Source organism: Cataglyphis hispanica, chromosome 7 (assembly GCF_021464435.1).
Source record: "Cataglyphis hispanica isolate Lineage 1 chromosome 7, ULB_Chis1_1.0, whole genome shotgun sequence".
Taxonomy (NCBI): Eukaryota; Metazoa; Arthropoda; class Insecta; order Hymenoptera; family Formicidae; genus Cataglyphis; species Cataglyphis hispanica.
This window is the reverse complement of record NC_065960.1, coordinates 4,372,275-4,397,309: the sequence shown is the minus strand read 5'-3', so window position 1 is coordinate 4,397,309 and position 25,035 is coordinate 4,372,275. Positions and strand designations below refer to the sequence as shown.

At 36.1% G+C, this 25,035-nt stretch overlaps 2 protein-coding genes across 2 annotated transcripts in view; both read right to left on the bottom strand.

Annotated features, from left to right (window-relative positions):
* Positions 1-25,035, bottom strand: part of LOC126851120 (agrin-like) — a 459,405-nt gene that overhangs the window by 213,451 nt on the left and 220,919 nt on the right. Inside the window, exon 4 of the mRNA XM_050594751.1 lies at positions 17,630-17,665. Within this exon, the coding sequence (XP_050450708.1) occupies positions 17,630-17,665 (36 nt within the window). The remainder of the gene's footprint in view (positions 1-17,629; positions 17,666-25,035) is intronic.
* The window catches only part of LOC126851163 (uncharacterized), a 264,034-nt gene that overhangs the window by 79,377 nt on the left and 159,622 nt on the right, over positions 1-25,035 (bottom strand). The gene's annotated exons all lie outside the window — the stretch shown is intronic.

The window sequence follows — 25,035 nt, the reverse complement described above, 5'->3', positions numbered from 1 at the left end:
CAATAGCGGGGAGAAACGCGAAGTCGCTATTAAGATGCTAAATCTCGTTTAGCTGGATCAAAACCGTCACGCTCGAATGTCGGAAAGGGCTCCCGGGAAAATGAAAGAAACTATATACCGGCCACACCCCTACTTCCACGGCGATAAAACGGATTTTATGTCGCGTTTAAAATAAGTTGTAGGTCCAGTCGCGAAGGAGCAACGCCACTTGAGATAATTATACCACCGGTGTCTCTCAGACGTAGGATGTAATTTAAATAGATTGAATAAGAAAGATAGTAGAGAAAGAACTCCTCAGTTAATTAAAAAATACATTATCCATATAGTTATATATAGTTATACGTATATATTTTTGCCACTGCTATGCAATTCGCGATCTGCGAAATTGCACCCTACAATACCAACGCGTTTTAATTTCGAGTTGATTTTACTTTGCGCTCCGCATTTAGTTCTTTGCGGCGTCGTGTAATTTTCTCGATGAAGATATTACCTCGTCCTTTTCCTTTTCTTCACGAGACATATTTATAAAACATAATTATGTGGCGAAATGAGACATAAGGCTAAGTCCCGTTTTGGATTTCTATTTCGACTTTGTACCTTGACTGCACGTAATTCCTTTGCGATGCTAACAATATTACTCTCTCTCTCTCTCTCTCTCTCTCTCTCTCTTTATGCGTTAATTACGAAATATAATTCCAAAATACCTCATAGTGAACAAATTGTATAGTACACAAAATAACTTAAAATCCATTAATTTTGCGACCATTTTAATTTTTTTTTTTTTTCTTTTTTCGAGACATAAATATGTTATCGATTTCTTTCCACGATTTATTTATCGGAGATCCAAGAATTACTAAAAAATACCAAGAAACATCATCAATCGAGAGAATTCCCATTCGAAGGGATTCAACGTCCAATGGAAGGATAAGAGAAGCTCGCGCCGTTTTAATTTCTTACAAAACAATTAAATGGATTTCATGTCGCACTTAAAATAAACCATCAGGTCGACCACGAAAAAGCGCAACGTCTCTCGTGTGGCAATTACAACGCATATTACCGCCGTCCCCATTTAATTAATCCTTCCTCATTCTCTCATGGGACCTTCTTACAAGATATAGAGAGCACAAAGAGAATTGGGAGATATACGAGATGATCCTTCTCCGACGAGCTCGGATTCCACGCGATTATTGGTCTTTTCAGTCATGATGATTAATTAATTCGATGATATGTCTACCTTACCTTATCGACCTCGCTTTTCCAATATGTGTACACATATATTATATAACATACATAATATACTGTATACATACTTAATTTCTGAGATATCGTGACGCGGAGAATTTTCAGATCGAGAGCACCTGATATGAAAATTAATCGTTCAATATGCATTAATAAGTAGTATTTAGTGTAATATTTTTAAATACGTAAAATTGTACAACGGAAAAACTCTACCGTGCTGCTTGTATAATAAATTCATGTCTGCCGTATCACATTACGGCGAGCGTAATTGGGGTTAACCACTGCCGGCTAAGGCTGGCTTATTAAAAGGAGTTAATGAGCAATAATTAACTTAAGATTCTCCGAGCGGAGAAAAACGCGGTCAATTGAACACAGATTTTGTCGAAATATTTCACGCTTAATAACTTTTCCATACGCGCGAGATATGTAAGTGAAGTTAATATATTACTTGTAAAATATATTAATAATTAACATAACGCTTCGAGAGATTATTTTGTAAAAAAAAAAAAAACAACAAATTTATATTGTCCATAACAGATTATGCGGAGTGTAATTAGGGTTAACCCCGCCCGTCCCGTCGTACAACATTGTTAATCCTAGTGGAAGGAATCGCGATTGGCCGGCCGTTTCGTGTCGCGGCGAGCCGGCAGATAAAGCTGTCCGGAAGTAGTTTAAGCCAGCCACGGACGTAACTACATCTGGACCCATTAGGACCGGAGATACAGCTCGTTACAAGACAACGAGCTTTTCCCCGATCCTTCCGGCTCCAGATGCTAATAGTAATCAGGGACCGACGAAGGGTGAGTCTGGAATCAGGATACGAAGTTTGATCCCGTCTATAAGATAAGATACGGTTTCCTTTTACGATAATGCGAATAAACGGGGTTACTTAATGTACAAAATTATTTCCACACGATCATATACATAAAAGTATATAAGGCTTATATACAAGGCTATAAAAATTTACTAACGCGAGAACAAGCGGTGGAGAAAATCGATAACGATGAATTCTGATAATATTCCGTCGCGCAGGACTGTTTCTAAGCGTCTCTCGCAAAGGAGATTAAGGGAGCCAATTACATTGATAGAATAGCGTATGCACTCGCATCGCGTGTCTATGCACCTCGCTACAGCACTTCGCGTTGATTAATTCAACTTCTATACTCCAGAGCGCTGTGTGTTGCGTGAACCGGCAATATCCTCGACAAATGCAACACGTATAATGTAATGCGGTGTAAACTGACACGTTTAATCGTTTGCTTAATATTTGTCGAAAGTATATACTCTGTGTCTGTGAAGAACATGGATCGAGCGCGATATGTATTATATATGGTTCTAGGGATCCCGTGCGTTCAGCGGGACGCTTGTATCAGACGAGAAACGCTACACGAAGGAACGTTCGTTGGTCTATGCAAATTACTGCCGGTGAATGCAGCCGACTTGCGGTTATACCGTATCAGGCTTAACGTGCATTAACATACGTAAGACCCCACCAGGCATTATAAAGTCTAATATATGTAAGAGGCGGCCCGGCCTGGCGCGTGCCGCGAGCCGCGAGCAACTTTGTGCCGACTTGCTTAACTTTGGAATTGGTATAGTTCGGCCAAATGACACAGCCGCGTATATACCGCGATATATTCTGCCGCTAAATAATAATTAATTATGCAAACGTAAAAGAGCCGTAGAGAGTGTAAATCTTTTCCGGCACAAAAATGTACAAATAAAGATACTCTCTCCATTTTTCATTATTCAGATATACATGTGATAAAAATTTATATATTCTTATTGATAACATTAGAAACAATTCCTTAAGATCTGATCGTATCTTTTCTTTTTATAAGTCTCTAGGGCTTATTAAAAATTCTAAAACGAATTTATATAAGTAACGATGTTTCTCTTTCTCTCTTTTTGCTCTCTTTTTGCTTGAAGCGCCTGAGTTTGCATCAGGTACAAGTACAGAGTCATGGTTCCAGGTTGCCGAGAACGAGCTAATCGTATTCACACGCGCTATCTGATTACGCTACACTATGTCGCCGTCATAAGCGAAGCGACGTCTACTTTAAAATCTAGTATGCATAATGCATCGTATGCACGGAGCAAATAAGAAGGGTCGGGGATAAACGCGAACAAAAACACGTTATTCTCTTGCCGGACTCGCGCGCGTGCGTCCAGTTAATCATCGGGCAGCGAAGAAACCTCGTTTGGAAATGTCTCTCTATGGCCTACGCTCAAAAGAGATCCCACACGTGAAAATAAAAGGAAAAGCTCGAGCGTGACATCGGCTACTCCACAGGCGCGCATTCCACGATACTTTTTTAATATCACCTCTCTGCTATTCCCCTACCTTTTGACAGATTCCTCTGAATTCTGCAGCTGCACATTTTTATCTCATAAAGCTGACAGTTCTTCGGCGATATTTAGATCTCGGTGTACATTAAAATTATCTATCTGCGCTCTCTCTAATGATGAACAGATGATTGCTACTTTAAAAGAATCCGCCTCTTTGAAAATTTTCACTCTCTAAATATTTTTTTTTTTTTTAATAAAAAATAATGGTATAAGATGATTATTTTATTGTTAGTTATATAAAATTATTTATAAAGTTTAGTAAAATAAAAGTTTTATCGAGAATATATCGCGATGATTCTTAGTGTAATAAATAAAATTTAAATGCGGATGTGCAAAATATTGATTTTCTTATCTCAATAAAAGATGATGACGTAAAATATCCATTTCAAAGTAAAATGCTATTTTAGAGCAATACGAATTGTGCATGACGCGAATAGTAATACAAAATTTTTTGATTTTCAAAGAGTACAGAGAAACAAAGAAAATGCGCACAAAATTTTGGGGACAGACGTTGAGATTTTTCTTTCAACTCAACTTTTCTAGAATACAAATAATGCAGGCATATGACGGATGTTAAAATGATGAAGAAGTTACAAGAATTCTTAAAAAAGTCATTAAAACATGGATTATACAGTGATATTAATATTCAACTATCATTTGCAATATAATATTTCTCATTCTTAAGACACAATTTACGTCAGCAAATAGTCTTAACAATAAGATTTTTGAATTAACCAATTTTCCGTTCACATAATGCAACAAAATATAGACATAGAAAACACAAAACGTAATGTTTGATTTTTCTTTTCTCACGCGATAAATACTTCTCTGATATCTTTCTGTAAAATCTTTCTTTAAACATGAATCGCGATTTATAAATCTCCACTTTAACCACTCACACGAAAGTAATGCGTTAAAAGGAAACAATGTTTTACAATGGCGCAAACCTAACGCCCGACTTGATATAAATCCAACGTTGTTCGCTTCCACGAATAGCCTTCATGGTAGGGCAGTAAGAGACAGAGCTACGGTCGGGGGCGAGAGGATGGGAATGGAAGTAGCGCTAAATTCTGCAAAAAAACGAAGATTAACCTTTTGTCTTCAGGTCTGGCCACGGTGTTCCTTTGTCCGAGTTGAGCACTCTGTCGCGACACTCTGTTTTTGTTCAATGGCGCGCGCGATCCACTCCCTTTCAAACTTTAGCCCGTACCTCTGCTCCCCCTCCATCTTCCCCCACAGACTGGCCACCGGTGGTCCGATCCTTTCGTTTCAACCCCCATTCCGAATGCCTCGGCAGCAACCCTTTTACACGACCAAGCTTGCGTCCAGACATTCAACTCGCCCCCTGGCCACATCTACCTCTCTTTCCCTCACGGCAAAGTTAAATCCTATGGCTCTGTAAAAGCCATCCTCTCCCTGCTCGCTGCTCCATGTTACCCCGGCCATCGTGTTTCTCCGGCTTTTCCCGGCGGCAGGCGCATGCAAAGGCTTGAAATATTTTAACCAATCCTCGTGAAACATGGCCGTAAGTACGGTCTAGTCACTGATCCCTATCGCATTCCCTCTCCGTCCTTGACTCTCCGCCATCCGCAAACTCTCGCCTTTTTGCGGTGCGAGGATCGCTCTAGAAATGAGCTAACTGACGTAATACCTACCGTTTATTTTCCATCAGAAGTCGGAAAGCACTTTCCGAATCGGTAAAAAATTGGCGGAATAAAATGATGAATGTATAGTATAAAAGACATAAAATAGCGACTACTTTTTTAAATTACTAGATAATTAATTATTCATTTTGAAGAAGAAATTTTATTAATTTTATGTGTTCAACTAAATATATAATGTACAGATAATTTTATGATAGCAACTTAAAGAAAAACACAGATAACTTAGAGCATTATTCAAACAGTCGTTTATGTTTTCGAATATATATATTATGTTGAAATATTTTTTAATAATTCCACTGAAAATAGTAAATTTTATTGTATCGTTACATAAGATTTATCATTATATAAAATTTAAGAATAAATAATTTAAGAATAAATTTTTTTTAAATGATGGAAAGTTAACAACTGTCATTTATTATGTGCTAATTCATTCTTGTGTCACTCTTGGCATGGTAAAGTAGAGTGCACTGAAGAACAATTTACGCTAAGTAAGTTATAGCTCAAAGTAAGAGACCGTGGAAAGAGAATAGGTCGGTCACTATGCGGTTGGACTGACCCCACCGCGAGGCATTCCACTACTACTTAACGCTCAATACGTTCCACTTAAGGCTGACCAGCTTTCTACTCTCACTACTAATGTCGCCCCGAGCGTCGACGTTTCTGCATTACTTAATTTTACATGCTGCATAATTAAACAATAAATAATTAAGATTTATATTGAATCTAAAAATAAAATAAATGCTTAATAATAATATAATATTAATTATATAATAATATAATAATAAATATATTAGATATCTAAAAAAAATCTTAGATAATTCAATATTAATTCTTGATATTATTTTATTACGTCAATCATGAATAAAGCGAAAAATTGATAGAAAAAGAGACAGAGAGAGAGAGAGAGAGAAAAGAAAAAGAGAGAAACATTTATATCCTTTTACTACAAATCAAAACTATTTTTTGTAGTTTTAATAGCGTTATCCCCTCTCTTTTTTCTCGCAGGAAATAACACAATGGGGAGAAACAATAGACCGTTAGGTATTTTCACACGAATTGAAATTCGGGGTGACTTGCTGAGCCGACGTTTTTCGCTAATCATTCGCCGATGTACGATGCGGAACGCTTCGGCGAAGCGACACTATCAGGACAATAGAAAATTTGCAGTCCGCTATCCACTTTATCCAATCGCATTTGCTTTTTAGTGATTTTTTCCGAATGAGAAAGCGGCTATCGCGCACTGTGCAAATCCACCCCCGCTTGAATTATGCGATTATCAGACATAACGGCCGGTGTACGTGCGGCCGCACCGCGCATTGTTACAATCGTGCCGCGATGCATCGATCGGCAAAATGTCGTTACGGGCTGCGCGATCAAAAAATAGGGAAACAAAGGAAGAATGGACGGAGAGGAGAAGGAGAATGAGAGCGAAATGGATTGGTTTTGGAACACGTTTCTAGAGAGACATAGAAAAAAGCTACGACGATAATGCGAGAAATAATGCCGAAAAATGCAGCAGCAAACGAAAAAGATAGACAGCGCAAAACAGTTACTTTATTTTCTCGCTAATTGAATTCCTATCTACATTTATAATTATTTTTGATAAAAAATTCTTTTTTGTTGCATGCAAAATTGCAAAACGTCGGAAAATAAAATGTAAAATTATATAAGAATGTCAAAAAATCGCAATCGAAATTTAATTAAATTATGCGAATGTCAAACGGAACAGCTGATGCGACAGAGATGCGATATAATTATTACAATGCATCGATCGTGATTTTTCAGGGTGGTTATATCGGCGTTGGATCGCAAAGAGAAGGAGAGAGAAAAAAAGATTGAAGGTTCCACGCGTTAAAAAAAAAGAAAGATCCGGCATCGGTGAAATAGTGCCCAGAAAACCAAACGGTCTTCATAAATCCAACGCGTAAATCAGTCTTTATGGAGTTTCTCTCTGGAGGGAGGCTATTTGGAACACTGCGTGTATACACAGGGTGTCCTGGAGAGATTGAGATCTGCCGTGAAAATGAGCTTTTTAACGAAGAAGCGCTCGATCTTTTTTCCACGCGAAAATTTGTTCGAACGTCTATTTGTTACATTGCTGCTCGTTTATCATATATTCGCTATCAAAACTCTTAATTCGAGAAACCAATTATTAAATCGATCGTTTGCGCACGCAAATTGATGAAACATATAAACTGTAGATAACTATGCGTATATCATAAAGCGTCAGGGATTAAATTGATGAGATATGCAATTGTGATGCGATGAAAAACATTCGGTTCTTAAAAAGATCGCGCGCGATGTCGATGCGGGAACTGTCGGCTATATGATTATCGGTATTATGAGATCGAAAATTAATAACAAAACGCGCACCATTGACGCGAATGTGCAGGAATAGAATAAATCATTTCGCGAGCGATAAATATTTCCACCGACGTTGACCTCGAAAGACAGGGGCGCGGCTATCGGTCACGGATATCGGCCAGTGATTTATCATTGATTAAACGGACGTAATGCACCATTGTTGCTGGAATGCGCAGTCAGATAGGCAGGTATATGAGGTCGTATCAGGATTTCGCTCATCCTGGTATTGGGTCGCAATCGGCCGTGTATCTGGGACTCGACGAGCGTGCAGGATTTAGCGAAAGGGAATGCACCAGAACGAGCCACAATGCGCGCATTATTGCCGCAATCGGTTATCCGAGACTCATCTTCTAAGGATGTTTCTAGAACTGTATACAATACGAATACATCCCGCCGAGGAATACTTTCGCAACGATATTACCATGCGATTCGAAGAACACGCTATTGAAAACTAGACCATCTTCCCCGTCCGATTTTCGATAAAATTCCAAGCATTACAACTTGTCGCGGAATATCGCGCAATAGATAAGATAGAAGAATAAAGAAAAGTTTTAATATTTTGATTATTTCAATTATTTGAACCTCATTATTTTTGGGTAGAAAATTATTTATTCATTATTTTTCACATTATTTTTTCTCGGTAAACATTTAAGGGAAATTCATTATGTCTCACTGTATCTTCTTTTTTTTTTTGATGAAATGAAGTATCCTGATAATCGAGATGCATATTGCATTTGTATTAATATATCGCTTCCTCTCTTTTTCAGCGAGCATTTTTAAATGATTAAATTGCCAAATTTTGAATGTTTGCTTTATGCGTATTTTATAATAATTTTGTGAGACCCTTCATATAGAATAGCGACAGAATAGAATATTATGTGGGAATTCTGTAAACAACTCTCATAAACAACTTACAACTCTCTCTCTCTCTCTCTCTCTCTCGCTTTCGACCTCCGAAAGCCACGGAAATGTCTAGACGAATACTTGTTGTCATAGTATTACCCTTTGCTCTCGCAAGCACGTTGTGTTTAAACTCGATATCACGCGGACACAAAGAGGCTTGTCGATGCGAACTATAGTACCGGTATTATGAGCACGATAGAGGGGTTCAATGTGACAATCCAAGGGATATATTCAGCGCGCGTATCAGCCTTAACATCATCTTGGCACCTTTATATTTTTGCATGAATTGAAACGGTAACATGAATTCTTAATAGATTATCATGTGTTTAAGAGCTTTGACATAACGAAAATTTGTAGAAAATTATCTTTGGATAAATTAGATTGTATAAATGTAAATTATCAGTTTTTTGATTGATTCTATCGAAATATGAAGTATAGCAACATTACAAAAAATTATCAATATTTATTGTTTCAATAGCACGATCTTTAATTAAAATTCTATTTGTCGATCAGAAAATATTAAAGCTATATTTATATGCTCCATTGATGGTAGATTCAATCTCTAATTTGCAATCTCTAATATTTCAAATATACTCTTTATTAAAAAAAATATCATGCAGTTTGAAAAAGTCAAAGCGTTAAAGAATCATACAGAGTGCATATATAGCGTTTTGCAGCGCGACGGCCGGTTTTACTTCAATCGCCGTTTCTCCTTCGGGCGGAAAAGCGTTTCTAAACGGCGGGTTTAAAGGTCGCTAAGCTTCCTCTCTCGTTTTCAAAGGAACGACTCGTCGTACAAAGCGTCCGGAAGGAGAGAGCACAGCGCCGCATGAGTGTACCAAGCGCACACGTGTATAAATCGACGGTAGCGATATAGAGGGGGAGGGTTTGGGGGGATTCGTAAATCTCGACCAGCGATCCCGGGGGAACCATGTCTCAGTCACAGCACGGTTGCTGCAGAAGTTACGGGGTCCTCGGCAGGAGCAGCACATACACATGTACCTCGCGATACACGGCACAAACCAACACCGCACAGGTATAAGTACACACGCACACCGAGAAGCCGGTGAAACCGCGTCAATCTCGCATTTAGTTAATGCGACTTTAATCCGTTAATTTAAGGTCGCACCGTTACTCTCAGATTTATCGACGGATTCGACCCGCGACGATTTTAACGAACGACCGCGGTAAAAGCCACCGTCGATGGTGCCTTGTACGCGATTACCGTTGTGATAAAACGTTGTGTTTCAAAGTCTTGGGTAAATCTTTGCGAGTTTAATGTTCGCAGTGTAAGTTATATCTGTATAATAATACATAGAAAAATAATGTAGAATTTAAATTACAAATTTTCTATTATAAATTTTATTTAGATAGATATCTCAATATATCTTTTTAATAAATATATTTATTTAATACATAGTTTAATAAATAAGAAATATATGTAAGATGTAAAAGAACTAATTACATACAGAGTCAAAAAACCAAATTACTTGTTTCTCAAATATGGATAAAAAATATAAAAATAGAAATTAATTTTTGATAAGAACATAAAAAAAATGTGCATGGAATAATTAATTGGTAGTATCAGTTTAAAATTACACGATTAGAAAATAAAATAAATTAAAGATACATCTTTCATACATAGTAAACTTTAACGAAGAGATAAAAAACGTACAGAATAAATTACTTTGCAATTTATATTTTCACAATAGTGTGAGCCTTCTACATCTACAAAATCTATTTTTTTCGAAAAGCTAAAAAAGAACGAGGAGAAACGTCGATAAACGTGGCTGTCGGTTCGCAGGGTTCGTCCAGTTGATTAATTTATGCCCTCGATTTTCGGTGGCGCGCGAATGCCAGGCGCGGATATGGGCATGTTTCTGTCTCCCTCTTTTTTTAGTTACCGTGCCGATGCCGTAACATTTTCGCGCCGACTGATATCCGATGCAACGGGCCGGGAACATCGGGTCGTCGATTATCGCGCTTTCAGAGAATCTCGACAGCCGCCGTTGCCCTTCATTGTGGATTTAGACCCCAAAACACTCGACGACACGTCACTTGCGACGATTCCATCGAAAATCGTAATTAAACTCTCTATTTTCTTACTTTTCTTGCATTTATTTCATTAATATTATCAGAAAATTGACATGAGTTATCTTCGCGCGCATTAAAAATCAAACTGACCAGAAGAATAAAATTTATTTTCATGTCGAAATCAATAATTTTTGAATTACAATAATCAAAATTTTTGGAGACTTTTATAAATTAAAGTTTGGATGTAAAATAGATAAAAATAAATATTTTTCGTTTAATTTGAAGATATTTTGTAAACTAAATAATGTATATATGTTACGTAATACACGAAATATAGATATAAATTAATAAAATAAAAAATTAATAAAATTATTATAAATCTTGACAAAGGAGTCTTAAGTTTCATCATCAACTCGTTAGCATTTTAATTTGTGGAGATTATAAGACTTCCTCCGTTCCGGTAATGCTGCTAAAACCGACGACAAAACGTTGCTTTCCCTTGATGCTTTTTAGTTTTATATTTGGGTTGCGCAACCAAAGCGTTTCTACGCTTGCAAGAGTGATGAACCGAAAGACCGATATCGGAAAAAACGGGAACTATTTTCAGGTTATCCGTCTCGTAAAATATTATCATTCGATGTATGTATTAATATTCAGCTCTACATAAATACATATTATATATAATATATATAGAATATATAAGATAATATAGAATATATAAATATATTCTCTCATTATGAATTTAAATTATAGGATTATTATATTTAATGGATGTCAATTAATGACTATTTTTAAATTTGCCATAAAAATGAATATATATACAACTATGATAATATAATAATATCACCACTGAACTTTTACAATTTAAATTAAATTTAATCTATCATTAAATCTTTGTCCACTATTTTGTATCTAAAGCGGTAATAAAAAAATTGTACTTATATATTAATTGTCGATGCATATAAATATATATGATAAAATTAATTTCTTTTTATACCTGATCAATTCCTTTAAAATTGTTATAGACGATCTTTGTTATTGTATGTACGAGGGGGGCAACTCGGACCGGGATCCTTTAAATAAATATCGATCAATTAACAAAATCTCTTCGAATCCCGCGAATGTTCCCGTTGCAGCTCTCGGTATTGGGAAACTATTGCGGGAAACTGTTATCGGCGAAAGTCAATTAGCTCCGTGCTCGCTCGCCTGAGCACACAGTAGCACAATAATGTAATAAAATGTTTATGTTACTGCGCACCTGCCGCTTATCGCAGAATAAACCGTAGAGAAGAAGATTGATCAGCGCGTAGAACTCACTATCGGTGAAGCAGAACTCGATTCAAGCAAATGTATTAGTTGTATTAATTAAGTTTTGATTAACCGCTTTCAATCACACTTGAATGTAATACAATAATAATAGGAAAAGGTTATTCATTATTGTAAAAATTGTTAAATATTTTTTCTTTTTCTATAATATTGTATCCATACAATTATAAGAAAATATATTAAAGCTTAATAAATATCATAATTTATTGAGAGTCGTGTAATTAATTGAATACCGTATAATAATCGAGAAAGAGAATGTAGTTAAAAGATTAACGCTAATTAATATTAATATTAATATTAATTTAATTCTTTAATATATGTTGAATTTTACATAAACTTTTATTAAATTTATAAATTTAATTAATAAGCAATCAATGAATTATTTTATAAATTATTATGTCATATTGAAGCAAATGTTTCAACATATTTTACAAAGTATAAAGTAAATGTTCATAAATAAAGATATTATCGACTTTCAGAAACTTTCTCGCTCCGTATATAGCTATAATTCGTTGCACAACCCGTCAAAGTTCTTGACATCAAATCTTGACATTAAGTATTAACTTGGCATATAAAATATTAACTTGACATCGAAGAATCAACGAAGCGTAATATTTTTTTCATCTCACATTTTATCTTACTTGATTTGCATGCATAAATAGCATGTAAATCTCGTCTGACGTCTCGTTAAAATAATGCTAATTTTAATCTTGCAACAACTCGCCTCCTCTCCATTAATTCACAAATAGAACGAAGTGTTATTACGGGCAATAATTACGCACGTTACGTTACGTAATTACATTACGCATTGCGGGGCTGTTGCGCATATCAAACCCGATATCGAGTACATAGAAATGGCACTCCTGCAAACTGAGATGCTTTAACGAGTTTATTCATTGCACACGGATTAATTCTGATCAAGGCTATGCTGTTGAAAAATGTTGAAAGTTTATTGGAAATTTCAACGCGACGTATATTTTCGCACTTGTACGAGTCTATTTCACAGTCTCTTTCTATCCGTCGATGATTGCCAATAGTGATCATCATTTATATAAATTTTATTTTTTCTTCTGCTTGCCTAACATATAAAATTTGAAAAGACAAACTAAAATCTAGAAAGACGTGAGAGTGACGCAATAATCCCGGTAAAAGAGTGCGTATCGCGCCGTACTTTTCTCGTGACAAGATAACGACTGTATAAGATCCTTTCTCACTCGACTTCGCGTAAACCTTCGACTCTTTTCTTTTCTCTCTGATCGACGTCTCGCGAAGTAACACCGGGCGGGCTTGAAGTGCAACAAGAAGAAGAAATCGTCAAGTAGTAGTTCCGGGACGAAGTAAGACCGAGTTGGATTTAGTAGACGGAAGGAAGGAAGGAAGGAAGGATAAGGCGGAGAAAGGGAGAGAAAGGGAGAAAGTTTGCCCTGCGGTCCTGCCATCCTCTCTCCGCGCGAGAGCCAATTTCTTAGCGTAACCTTATCACACCGCTCTCGTAAGATGGTGCGACGCCTCTGCGTAGATTGATAGAGATCCTCGGCTGCTGCACGAGCACACAGCACGTACCGAGAGCGTACACGCCGGCATGGAGAAAAGATGCGCCAACTGCGTTTCAAGTTTCCGCGGAAAACAACGTGATGCTAAGAGCGGTAACGGCAATAAAAGCAGCATCGGAAAAACTCTCGTTGCCATTGACCTTCAACCAACTTTCGTCTACGTTCTGTCGCATTCTCCGCGACCCCCTTTTGCATACTTCTCTATGCAACCCTCAATCCTTAGATTATAATCTTACATTGCAATCGTCTAGTATATACACGAGAGTTATTAGAGATATAATGAAATAATCGATAATCTGACAAAAAAATATTTTAAAACATTGTATCCTAAATAATTTGTATGTTTGTAATATCGTATAATTATTAGCTAAATTGCTAAATGGACAAATCATTCCTCTTTACGAAAAAAGTATATACAGCTAAAAAGTAAGACGATGAAATCGATGAGACGAATTAATGAGATTGCGAGTGCAAGCTAGATACATACGATAAACAACTCCATCAATAACCGATACGCGACCGATTAAAAGACCTATACTTTTTCAACAATATATACATGCATGTAGCGCTCGTTTTTTTCGCCCCGGAAAGGCCGTTATGTAATCGATTGGCGGTGTACTCTTCGACGGGCCGTACAACGTCGAGATCCGTCATCACTTGAGTTTACAGAGAGGCGTCATTCCGTTACTACGGCAAATCGCAGAGTGGCCAACCACGCAGTTGTCGCGTATCGTTTCACCGGTTTATATTCTCGAGAGATAGCACAATGGCGTTTTGGTGGCCTTTTAGCGAATGAAAGCTAACACGGTCCTCACCTCCATCCCTCTAGACCGCGAAGGTTTCAGTTTCGAATCGCATCGACCCACCGCGATAGGCCGGGTTTACAGGACAGTGGTTCTCAAACGCGCGCGATATATCTGAGAATATATTATAAAGGTGAACGTATTTTTCTGCCGCGGCACATGTAAAATGTTTCAAAAATAATTTTTTTTTTTTTAATTTATACGTATTTTATTGTGTATTCTATCATATATTATTAATTTTGATTAATCTACCAAAAAGCTAAATTCTAGAGAATGATATTTATTTTAATATCTAGTTAATAATAATTCTTTCGAAAAATCACGCAATAATTTTGTAAATAATTTTGCAAATAATTTTTTAGACGATGCAATGAAGAGTCATAAAAAACAGACCAGCTATTCCTACGTTATCATATATACATATGTATGTGTGTATATATACATATACAAATAACTGTGTAGCTTGTACGTAATACACGTAACTACTAATGCGGCTGCCTGTTTGCGCAGAACTTTGCATTACATGTAATATGTAATGTATTTCCCCTGCAGACGTGCAGTCTGTTGCACGTACGTGTATGCGTTTTCGATATACTAACGAATATATAGAGTCCGCGATATAGCTATTAAATACATTTGAGCAAATTAATCGCTCTAACGATCATTATCGAGTAAGTATGATGAAAATTTGGTATTAATTTAGTATTAATTCTTGAGCTAATATGCAGCGCGTTTCGCATAAGGACGTGTTTCAAAAAAGAAAATTATTTTAAAATGATTCTCTTTTTGAGAATATAATTAAATACAAATATATTAGCACGTAGACAAATCAGGATACTTGATAAATAGAAAAATAGATTTTTTAATGAATTGTTTTTTAGTTTCTATAAAATTTTTTTACAAACTTTCAATGGATTTTATTTTGATTAAATTTTTATTATTAATTGTAAATGCAATAATAAACATGATTATTGAACAGGAGCTGCAACAGGATGCAATTTCGATATTAATATTGACTGAGTATACAAACATGTATATAGTAAACATGTAGCACATTATAAATTGTACAATCAATCATCATGTAGTAGGCAGCCAATTTCGAGTTTTATATCGCTACATGGAGCTATCTTGCAGACATCAGCAAAGGTTTGTGCATGTACGACTTTATGCGAGTATGGGAGAAACGTGAATAATACACATACAAGAGCTAATATAGAGTACACATATATCAATCCAATTTTATCGAGGTCGAGTTTCGGATATAATATTATAGAATTATACTGATATACAAGTTTCCATCAGACACAGAAAAATATTGTTCTTATTTTATTAACACATTTTTTCTATCGTTTTTCTATAAATTTCTCTTTCAAGATATTAATAAATATTTTATATATCAAAAACGTTGAAAAATAACCGTCTAATGAATGAAGCTGCAAGAATGTAATTAGAGATCGGAAATTGACCTTTCGTAACGACAAGCTTTGCTTTATATAATTGCTGCTTTTACAATTGAAATTTAATTTGAGAATTAATTATATGGAGAAGAGTCAGAAAATTAAGAAGCCCACTAAAAGAGAAATCAATTAAAATCAATATAATTTGAGCGATCAATTAGATACTTTTTTATTGTGTCTGCACATACATTCCATGTTGTAACAAAAATTTCTAATTATACGCAATATACGAACATTCAAAAACTATGAATTGATCAAAGAGTATGAGATAGCGAAAAAGATGACGTATTGTGTAAGCGGCGCAACCGGATCTCGCTAATGAGAGTAGCTAACGATAACGAGAGCAGAAACGGTAACGAGAATAGGCGCACGGTAACAAGAGTAACTGCGATAATGAGTCTGAATCGAGAACAAGCCCCGGAGAGTAAGTTAAAGAGGGAGAGACGAATAGATGTATTGGAATGTAAATAATCGCGAAGCGTGCGATCGGATATCTCCGAGTTTGATAGGCGATTTGGCGTTTGGAGAACGATGCTTAGAAGAGATTGCGATGTTCGAAATTATTTCGCCAATAACTAAAAATAAGACGAGGTGCTTGAAAATGTCAGATAGACAGTGTCAATATGTGCGTACATCACTTCGGGAAATTTTCCAGTGTGTTATGAATTTATTTTAAGGATTGTTTGTGTATCGTCTAAATAATACACGTGTACGCTTATGGAAAGGTAAAAAGATAGAAGGAGAAACGAATTGAGAGTCATTTTTTTGATATTTTGTTGCCCGAACTTTGTGATATTATCCTCATTTGGCGAATGATATTCATAATGCTCCGCATGCGAATAAAACACGGTGAAAATTTCAAACGAATTACCTTTTAAAAATCTGAATATACATAATCGCGAGAGATTTTAATTAACGTTACAAATCTCATCACAAAATATTTTACAACTTTATTTTTTCGATACATTGTACAGCCTAGAATATTATACGGCACGAAATAAAACTAATATCCAAAAATTTTCATTGTATTCAGTTACTGAAATGTCGTTGTCTTCATATTTCGAGATTTACGACCGGTCTCTCACAATCGAATCTCGCGAACAATGACGAGATTACAATTATTCGCGCCGCGAATAACGAGATGACTTAAACGTCGTTAAGAGGCGCAAAAAAAATATATCTTTGAAAACCGTTTACGTGACGCGACGCAACGCGAAACACGCGTGTTATCGCGATCGTTTTGGCGGCGATAACGCGATTTCACGGTATGCGAGGCCACCGTGCGCGTTTCATGTTGAAATTGAGCCGTGCCGCCGGTCGTTTTAAAAGGCACCACTCCACACCACCCGCATTCCCGTCGGGTTATTCTTCGGAATAACACGTCTCTAAACGTCGCGTGTCGAGCTATCTAAAATCTACGATTTCACCAGGAAATCCATCTCTTCATACAAAGAGAATGTGAGAATACATTAGCGAGATTTGTACGAAATGCGCGCCATTTTTTTTTCTTTTTACCGATTAAATAAAAGAGTGTGTTTATCTCTTACATACTTTTGATGCAAATCGAATTTCAAATTACATTTTATTAGGTATATATAAAATGTAATAATATATTAGTTTTGAAAAAAAAAAAAAAAAAAACAAATAATTTATAGCGACGAATTCGCGCAGATATTTCGCGATTCAAAATGTGACATATCATAATTGTGTTTAATACTGGTATTAAACAAAAAGCGCTATGAATTTTGTCAGAAATACCATGAGAAATTGACGTGGATCTTGCTGTCTATTTGGAAAATCAATATTACCGTAGTAGCGCACGTTTGTACAATGAGCCATATGCCGCTGTGTTCCAAACGAATGAGAGGCTTTCCCCGATTTAAATTGGCGTACCATTAACGCTACATACGCTGTATATTATGTCAGAAAATACTTACCCTCGATAATGGGCGGACGCGGGTTGTAGGACAAGTCTGAAAAGAAAGAAAAGGGGGTTAATATTAGTAAGATTAGTTACAATAAATATGTACACGCAGTTAATTACTTATAAAGCTTTCTTTTTGTACCATCACCGTAATTATGAAAATTTCATGTTGCGATTTTAGTATTGTAACATTTAGACCGCATCCCGCATTAATTACCGCATTATTTTTAAATCAATTTTATAATTCTAATCTCTACAAAATCTACTTGTAAATTAATCTAAAATAAAGGCAAGGTTTCGTTACCTTCTTGATCGATCAAAATTCTTAATTGCATTTGTTATATCTTTAGTTAAACGCCCTACTTTTTGCACAATTGTAACTTTGGTAACTTATTATTAAAAAAATAATGCGATAGTCGTAAGGCACATTCTGAAGTAATTCAAAGGTAAAAACGATATATACATATATACATACATGTATATTGTTGGTAGAATAATTTTATAATATTCGCGCAACGCTATTCTCATCACAAAGCTGGCATAAAGCTTCTACCTTGGCCATTTAAAATGCAAACTAATTACAATGACACAATTAGCATTACGCACAAGCTGCGAAAGAGACTGCCATCCTACGTGGAATTAAGTAATTTATATTAGCGCTTACGTCGTGATAAGATTTATTGTGTTTAACTGATGCAACTTAATTAAGAATTTTAATTTAATTAAAGTTCACCTTAATTAGTGCCCATTCTTACTGGTCATCCGGAATGTGGCTCTTGTCGCATAACGAGTCTCGCGAGACGAAATATAAATGTACAAAATATCTGCACAGCTTAAAGAAAGCACAAACGATACCAATTTATTAAAAAATATAAGCGTTTGAAAGTAAAATATTCCCATTATTGTTGTTTGTATATTCTATGCATGTGTCTTATTGACAAATAGATAAATAGAGTTTGGGCGCTGTCTAAATTGCATTTTTTCTATTTTATTTCGTTTTTTAAATACAATTAAATTACTTTTCATTTTTCACATTTTATTTTATCAAATCAAATAATCTTTTTTTACACAATCTTTTTTATACAATAAATAAAAAGAGAACGGCATAATTAAAACGAATGACAGAGAATTTCAGATACCCTATTGCCTTTCATCCGCTCCAAAGCTCCTCGTGAAACTTTTAATTATCTTTTTCAAAGAATCCTTAAAAAAATTCCCTTTTAAAGAAGTTCTATGCGATTCTGATATAACGTCGAAAATAATTACAAATTTTTATATGACTTTTGATGAAATGCGTGGAAAATAGAGACTGTCAAACGATGAACTATCTATCATTGCGAGATCAGTGAGGTATTGCGTACGTGTCGTCGGGAAATGAAAGAAAGTAACTGACAATGAGAAAAATTTCTTGAAGCGAAATATGAATATTCTCTATTTTTATCACTGTCCTTCTAAACAAAATTCTCCACGATAACATGGAGGCAATATTAGATAAATTAAAATAAAATTTAAATCAATAATTAATAAATTTTAATAGAATAAATCGGTAAAAAAGTAACCGAGACACATCGAACCGTCTATAAAGAATGTTGTAAACAGTAAAAAAAAATATTCTCTTTCAAACCAATTAATACATGCAATATATTAAAATGCGCGACGCGAATAGTGTGTTAAGGGCACGAATAGGGGCGTTTCATAAATTTCCAAATTAAACTTTCGGGAGAAAGTGAATGCATCGTCCATCGCATCGTCCAGGATGTCGCTCAAGAGATTGCATACGTTCCTACATATATGTATATGTGTGTGGTGTTGGAGCCACGCTGGAATTGGTGCTGCCAAACCATCGATATGTATGCAGGTCGAGTCTATGAGAATTTGTGTACGTCGATATCTCGCCGATATTCTCCCGTTCCGAGATCCGACGCCGCAGAGTTTGACGCACAGGGAAACACATGTCGCCGTTCGCATAGGATAACGTACAAGGCGATTGAGACCCTTGAGATGCAAATATCCGTATGTGAGTGCGTGCGCGCATACATATGTAAGAACTGTCACGTGCAATTTGCATAAGAGCTTGGCGCATAAGAGCCTTGACTCTCCGATAGAACATCTAAGATATCTATTTCGCAAACTGAGATTTTCATTCTACTAAATAATTGATGGTATTTTTACCTTTATTATGTCGTAAAATATAATACATTGCTGTTTCAATATTAATTATATAAACACCGGGCTTATTCGAGATAAATAATAGAATTACAACATTTACATGTTTTGTCTCGAATAAGATTTACTTAACTATGAGCCACAAAATAATTACGTATATTATCGTTATAATTACAATTACATTCATATTATATATATTTTTCGAATTTATATATCGCACATGCATTTTTTGCATTTTAATGGCTTTAGTACGTCCAGTCGCGTGACATTCGAGAGTTTCTCCATGCAAGATAGATATATCAATGGGACACCGAAGTCCTGCCGGATATCGACTCGGTGGCGGATAACCATCGAGACAAGAGGAAACAAATATGGTTGAATAAACCTGTTAAATGGCCAAGTTACGCGGATTTGCGCGCTCAGGAACTTTGTACAAACGGAAGGCACATCGTGTCCGGAAGATTGCATAGGTCGATTTTATGCGCGCTCTCGTCGGAATGCGCATTGTTCTCGGGAAAACGGTGCAAAATCGGATAATGATGAGAGAGCTAAAGAGAGAATATAGTAGAACGCAGTAGAATCTATTATGAAAAAAAAAAAAAATATCACATAATACGCACATGATGCACGAGCGAATTAATAAAGAATCGTGCTTTTATCAAATATATGCATTTAAAAGGCATACTTTCTTTTAATCGTGCATTTAAATTTGCAGCGATAACTTGGCTTTAGAGTACAGCGGCTATTATAGAATAGAAGGCGAAACACAGAAAAGGAAATATTTACAACGCAAAAACGACGAAAACGGTGTACTTAACGTGCGCGATAAATTCACGATAAATAGCGGCGTTGTACGCGGTTAAATTTAAACGTGCATAAATACTCGATGTGCACGTATAACTTCATGAATTTTAGAACGATCGAACGGGTTTTTGCAAGGTGCTGCCTTTGCCCGTAATTCGTGCGCTTACATTCGCGCACTTTATCGCCATTCATAAGCATAATACGTCTCGTATTACGTCGGGGCTATTTTACGCGCACGTAGACGTTAGTCTTCATTCGCCCTTTTTGACAGCGGGGCGCGCGCGCGCGAAAGAGGAGAGGGTGGTGAGTTCTCACCGGAAATGGCGGTGAAGTACCCTCGACCTTCTGTTTCCTCATCCGGCAACGAAACGCGCGCACATGGAACACTGTATATCCAAGTGGATGAAGTCTCGCTACTGTAGCGCGTACCAGAGAGAATATTACATGGAATAAGAACTCTAATAAACTAGAAACGAAGCGTGAAATTGTATCCACTTGTTTTACCATTTTTTCAAGGCACCTTTTTGTGAGAAAAAGACGAAAATATATAATAATTTTGATAATGGCGGCATGCAGTTAGATGAGTAAATTAAATCCACAAAATACAATTGTATCATCGAGATTAATTAAGCGTTATTAATCGAGGAACTACTTGCACTTATTAAAACATTTAAGCCATATATATTGCAATATATATTATACGATGGTTGTTATCTTTCTCATAAGGCATTTGCATGTGTGTGTATATTGCTATATCCCGGGAAAATCGATAAGCGTCTGCTACGAAAAGATGTATCAGACACACACATCCGTCTTATCTACGATATACGACGATAAACAATATACGGGGATGTTTACCTCTCTACCTTTTTATCTCTCTCTCTCTCTCTCTCTCTCTCTCTCTCTCTTTCTTTCTTTTTTTTCTCTTTAGGAACACTTTTGTGATAAGGACACATCGTATTTTTTGTAAGTGCACTTTATTTTGCGTAAACAAGAGTATCTCTTTATATCGCGCGTACCAGTAAAATGCATGCCGCTCCATAAAAATTGTAGAGCGTCGCGCGACGTAAATGTAAATTGCATTCCACGTATACGGGCAAAAATATTTTCGTTTATTCACATGACATTTACGCGTATCGCGATGTGGATTTTCGTATTTAAATTTGCTTTGGTGTGTTTGGTTTATTAATATTTTTTTTTTTTTCTTTTTACCAACATTTATCAAATTTTTGTACCCTTTTTGACAGGATTGCCAAACGTGTGTGCTGTAGGACTGTAGGTATTTAATCGCAAATATTTGTAGAACCAGTTCCCAGAAATTTGAGCAAGAGAAAGCAAATTTGTGTCCGGGCCGGGAGAGATCATTTATGTCTATGCGGAATCGATTCGATCAATAGACGCGTGTCAGTAACGTTTCTGCATTTCAGTTACGAGGATGATAGATAGATCGACATCCGCTATGCATCCCCAATCGATTGGATCACAGTTGGTTGATCAATCTGGTAAGCATGTTGCCGCTTTGATCAGCTCGATCAGAATCGTCATCGAGGATATTTGATACTGTCGATATAACCAATGTGCATTTACAGAGTGTCGAGGGGAAAGCGAGTTTATATTATTATACAATTTCGAGATCTTAAATTGTGACAGGTTACTAGAAATGTCGTGTAACATACATGTAATTCGAAATCAATATCTTAGAAAAGATCTCTCCGCGAGTCAACAGATATTCTATATATGAGATCGATGAAGAGATAAGTCTCGGTTGATCGACTTTGATAGCATCTACTGCCAAGGATCTATCGCGTGTATTTGTATATTCTACGAATCTATCGAACTGTTTGCACTCAATATTGCGCGGATGAGGGGATTGCGAGTCTGCTTCGTAAAACGGATAAAATGCCATTCCAATATAAAAAAAAAAACAGATACTTTTAATTAGATATAGTATAATATTGGATCTCATAGTGTTAAGAAAAATTTCTTATATATCAGATTAATTGTAAAAACGTTTATTATACACGATACATTTTTTTACTTGTACGTAAAAATAGCGTATTTCAAAATAAAAATGAAAAATGTCTCCAACCGCAATCTTATTTGATTCGATTGTTGGATTATTAAAGGTGAATTAAATTATATTTAATATATATATATATATATATATATATATATATATATATATAACGCGAGAAAAAGAGGCAAAAAGAATTAAAACGAGAAACGTCTCGCCCGACAAGATCAAAAGCCATTTCCCGCGTTGCTGCAACGAGTTGACGCGACTCGACTAAACTGACCCATTACCTCGTTGCCGGGGTGTCGGTAAAAGTGCGGAAAATAGCACTGCGATCGCGGCCACTCGCGCTGGCGATTGATTTCCGCGATATTTCAGAGAGAAAAACTTCTGCCGGGGTGTCCCCGGGCGAGATCGAGCCCGGGCGAAAAATGAAGAAAGTTTCCCCTCGGCGCTCACACGTCTCTCGTAACTGCGCCCACGTGCGCGATATACTTACCCCGTTACGTGTCGATTCTTTGTCTTCGGCGAGAACATTTACACGCGCGAAACGTTACGTGGAGCCGGAGGGGGAGGGGGAGGGAAGGTGGGGGACGCGTGCGTTAAGTGATATAAAGCGCAACAAACTGGGCCAAAGTGCGGAAACGATGCCCGACAATGGTCGACACGTGATAGTGCTGCCGACACGGGGCCGGATTACACGCCGGATTACGCGATACCTTTTGATGAATGGTGGGGAAGAGTCGTGACTAAACTACCTTTAGAAATAAGAGTAATGAGGATATATATATATATATATATATATATATATATATATATATATTGTATATATACCTACAGCGAATCAATCATGATAATGAGACAAATGAAATAACCTACCGTGAAATGAATAGCTGTATTTTCTTATCATTTTTTTTGCACCTTATTTCCATTGTCAAGCAGCTTCTCTGTTTGACGAGATTAAAACTTTCCTTTATTCGTCTAAAATTTCAAGAAAATTAACTCCATTATCAGACAATCTTGTATATAAAGCGGCTAATGAACCTTTACGTGACCCTTCAATGTTAGATGCGATTATTCTTTTTTCCTTGGTTCAACATTCTAATATCAATATTTTAATCAAAAATTTCTTTTTTTTTTCAAGTCATGTAAAAATGACTTTTCGTTGCTTCGGATAATCTCGTAACAAATTAGCGAAATAATGATGTAGCAATAATGCAAGACTCGCCGTAAAAGGGGGGGGCAAAGGACGCGAATTTGGTCCCGTGATTGCGGTCTACTCGGAAATTCCATTAAGCCGTCAACAGTTGGTCTTGTCGGATATGATGATAATTGACGATGACGTTATTAGCCGCATGTTAGCCCTTAATAATTGAAACGCTAGTTGACTGAGAGTCAATCTTACAATCAGAGGAAAGAGCACCGATGTACAAATTATTCGTCAAAATTATTGAATATTTGTAACACAGTAAAATAGATTTAAATGTATAAATAACATATGTTTTACAAGTTGTTATTATTATTGGTAAGCCATTAATTCTTTTGAATTAATCGTCAATTTGCAATCATATCACCAAATGAATTGAATATTGAATATTAAATATTATTCAAGTGAGATCGAAAAAATTTAAGGTTATTAATAAATAAGTAAAGTTCGATATTTTGACAACCAATTATAATAAAATAAAAACTGTCGCGACAATTTCCTAACTCGATAATTTTCTGTTCGATAAATCTCTTCATTGACGAATTATCATGCCTTCGTTTTACAAAACTTAATGCGCGAGATAAAATTGAATGAATCTCTCAACGCATTTGCAATAATTTTTTGTTAGAAAAAATTTTACATTAAAAACGATGACTTAAATTCTCTTTTATTGGACGAAAAATACGACGAGCATTGTTCTTAGATTGGTGACGACAAAGTGGGATTTAAGTCACCGTGAAATAGGTTAACGGATAATTACACAACGAGAAAAATCGAGCGATAAAACGAGCGACGATATATCAAGCTGTAAGAATCCGGCGTTAAGTAGAAAACATTTTTGCACCACTTGCAGGCAGAATATTAATGTAAGAATGTAATTTACGGTGCGAGAGAAAAAATGTAGACCGGCTTATACAACATTAATTTCTTTCGACGTTATTCGATAGCACCGTGTCTTCATTCGCGAGCGTTCGTGAATTTCTGTTGTAATAATGAATTAATGTCACGCGACCAAGTGATCAATCTACTTTTATCGGGGACAGGCGGCAGGTATCTGAAACTTAATGGTCGCATAATCGTACGTCAGTATTAAGAATAAATTCTTTGGGCCACGCCTGATTTTCGTTGCAAAATTATAATCATTAGAAACTAGGCGGAGATCAGGGACAGCTAGCTGAAATGTATTCAGCACAAACAATATTAACAATAATTAATGGCAGACTTAACT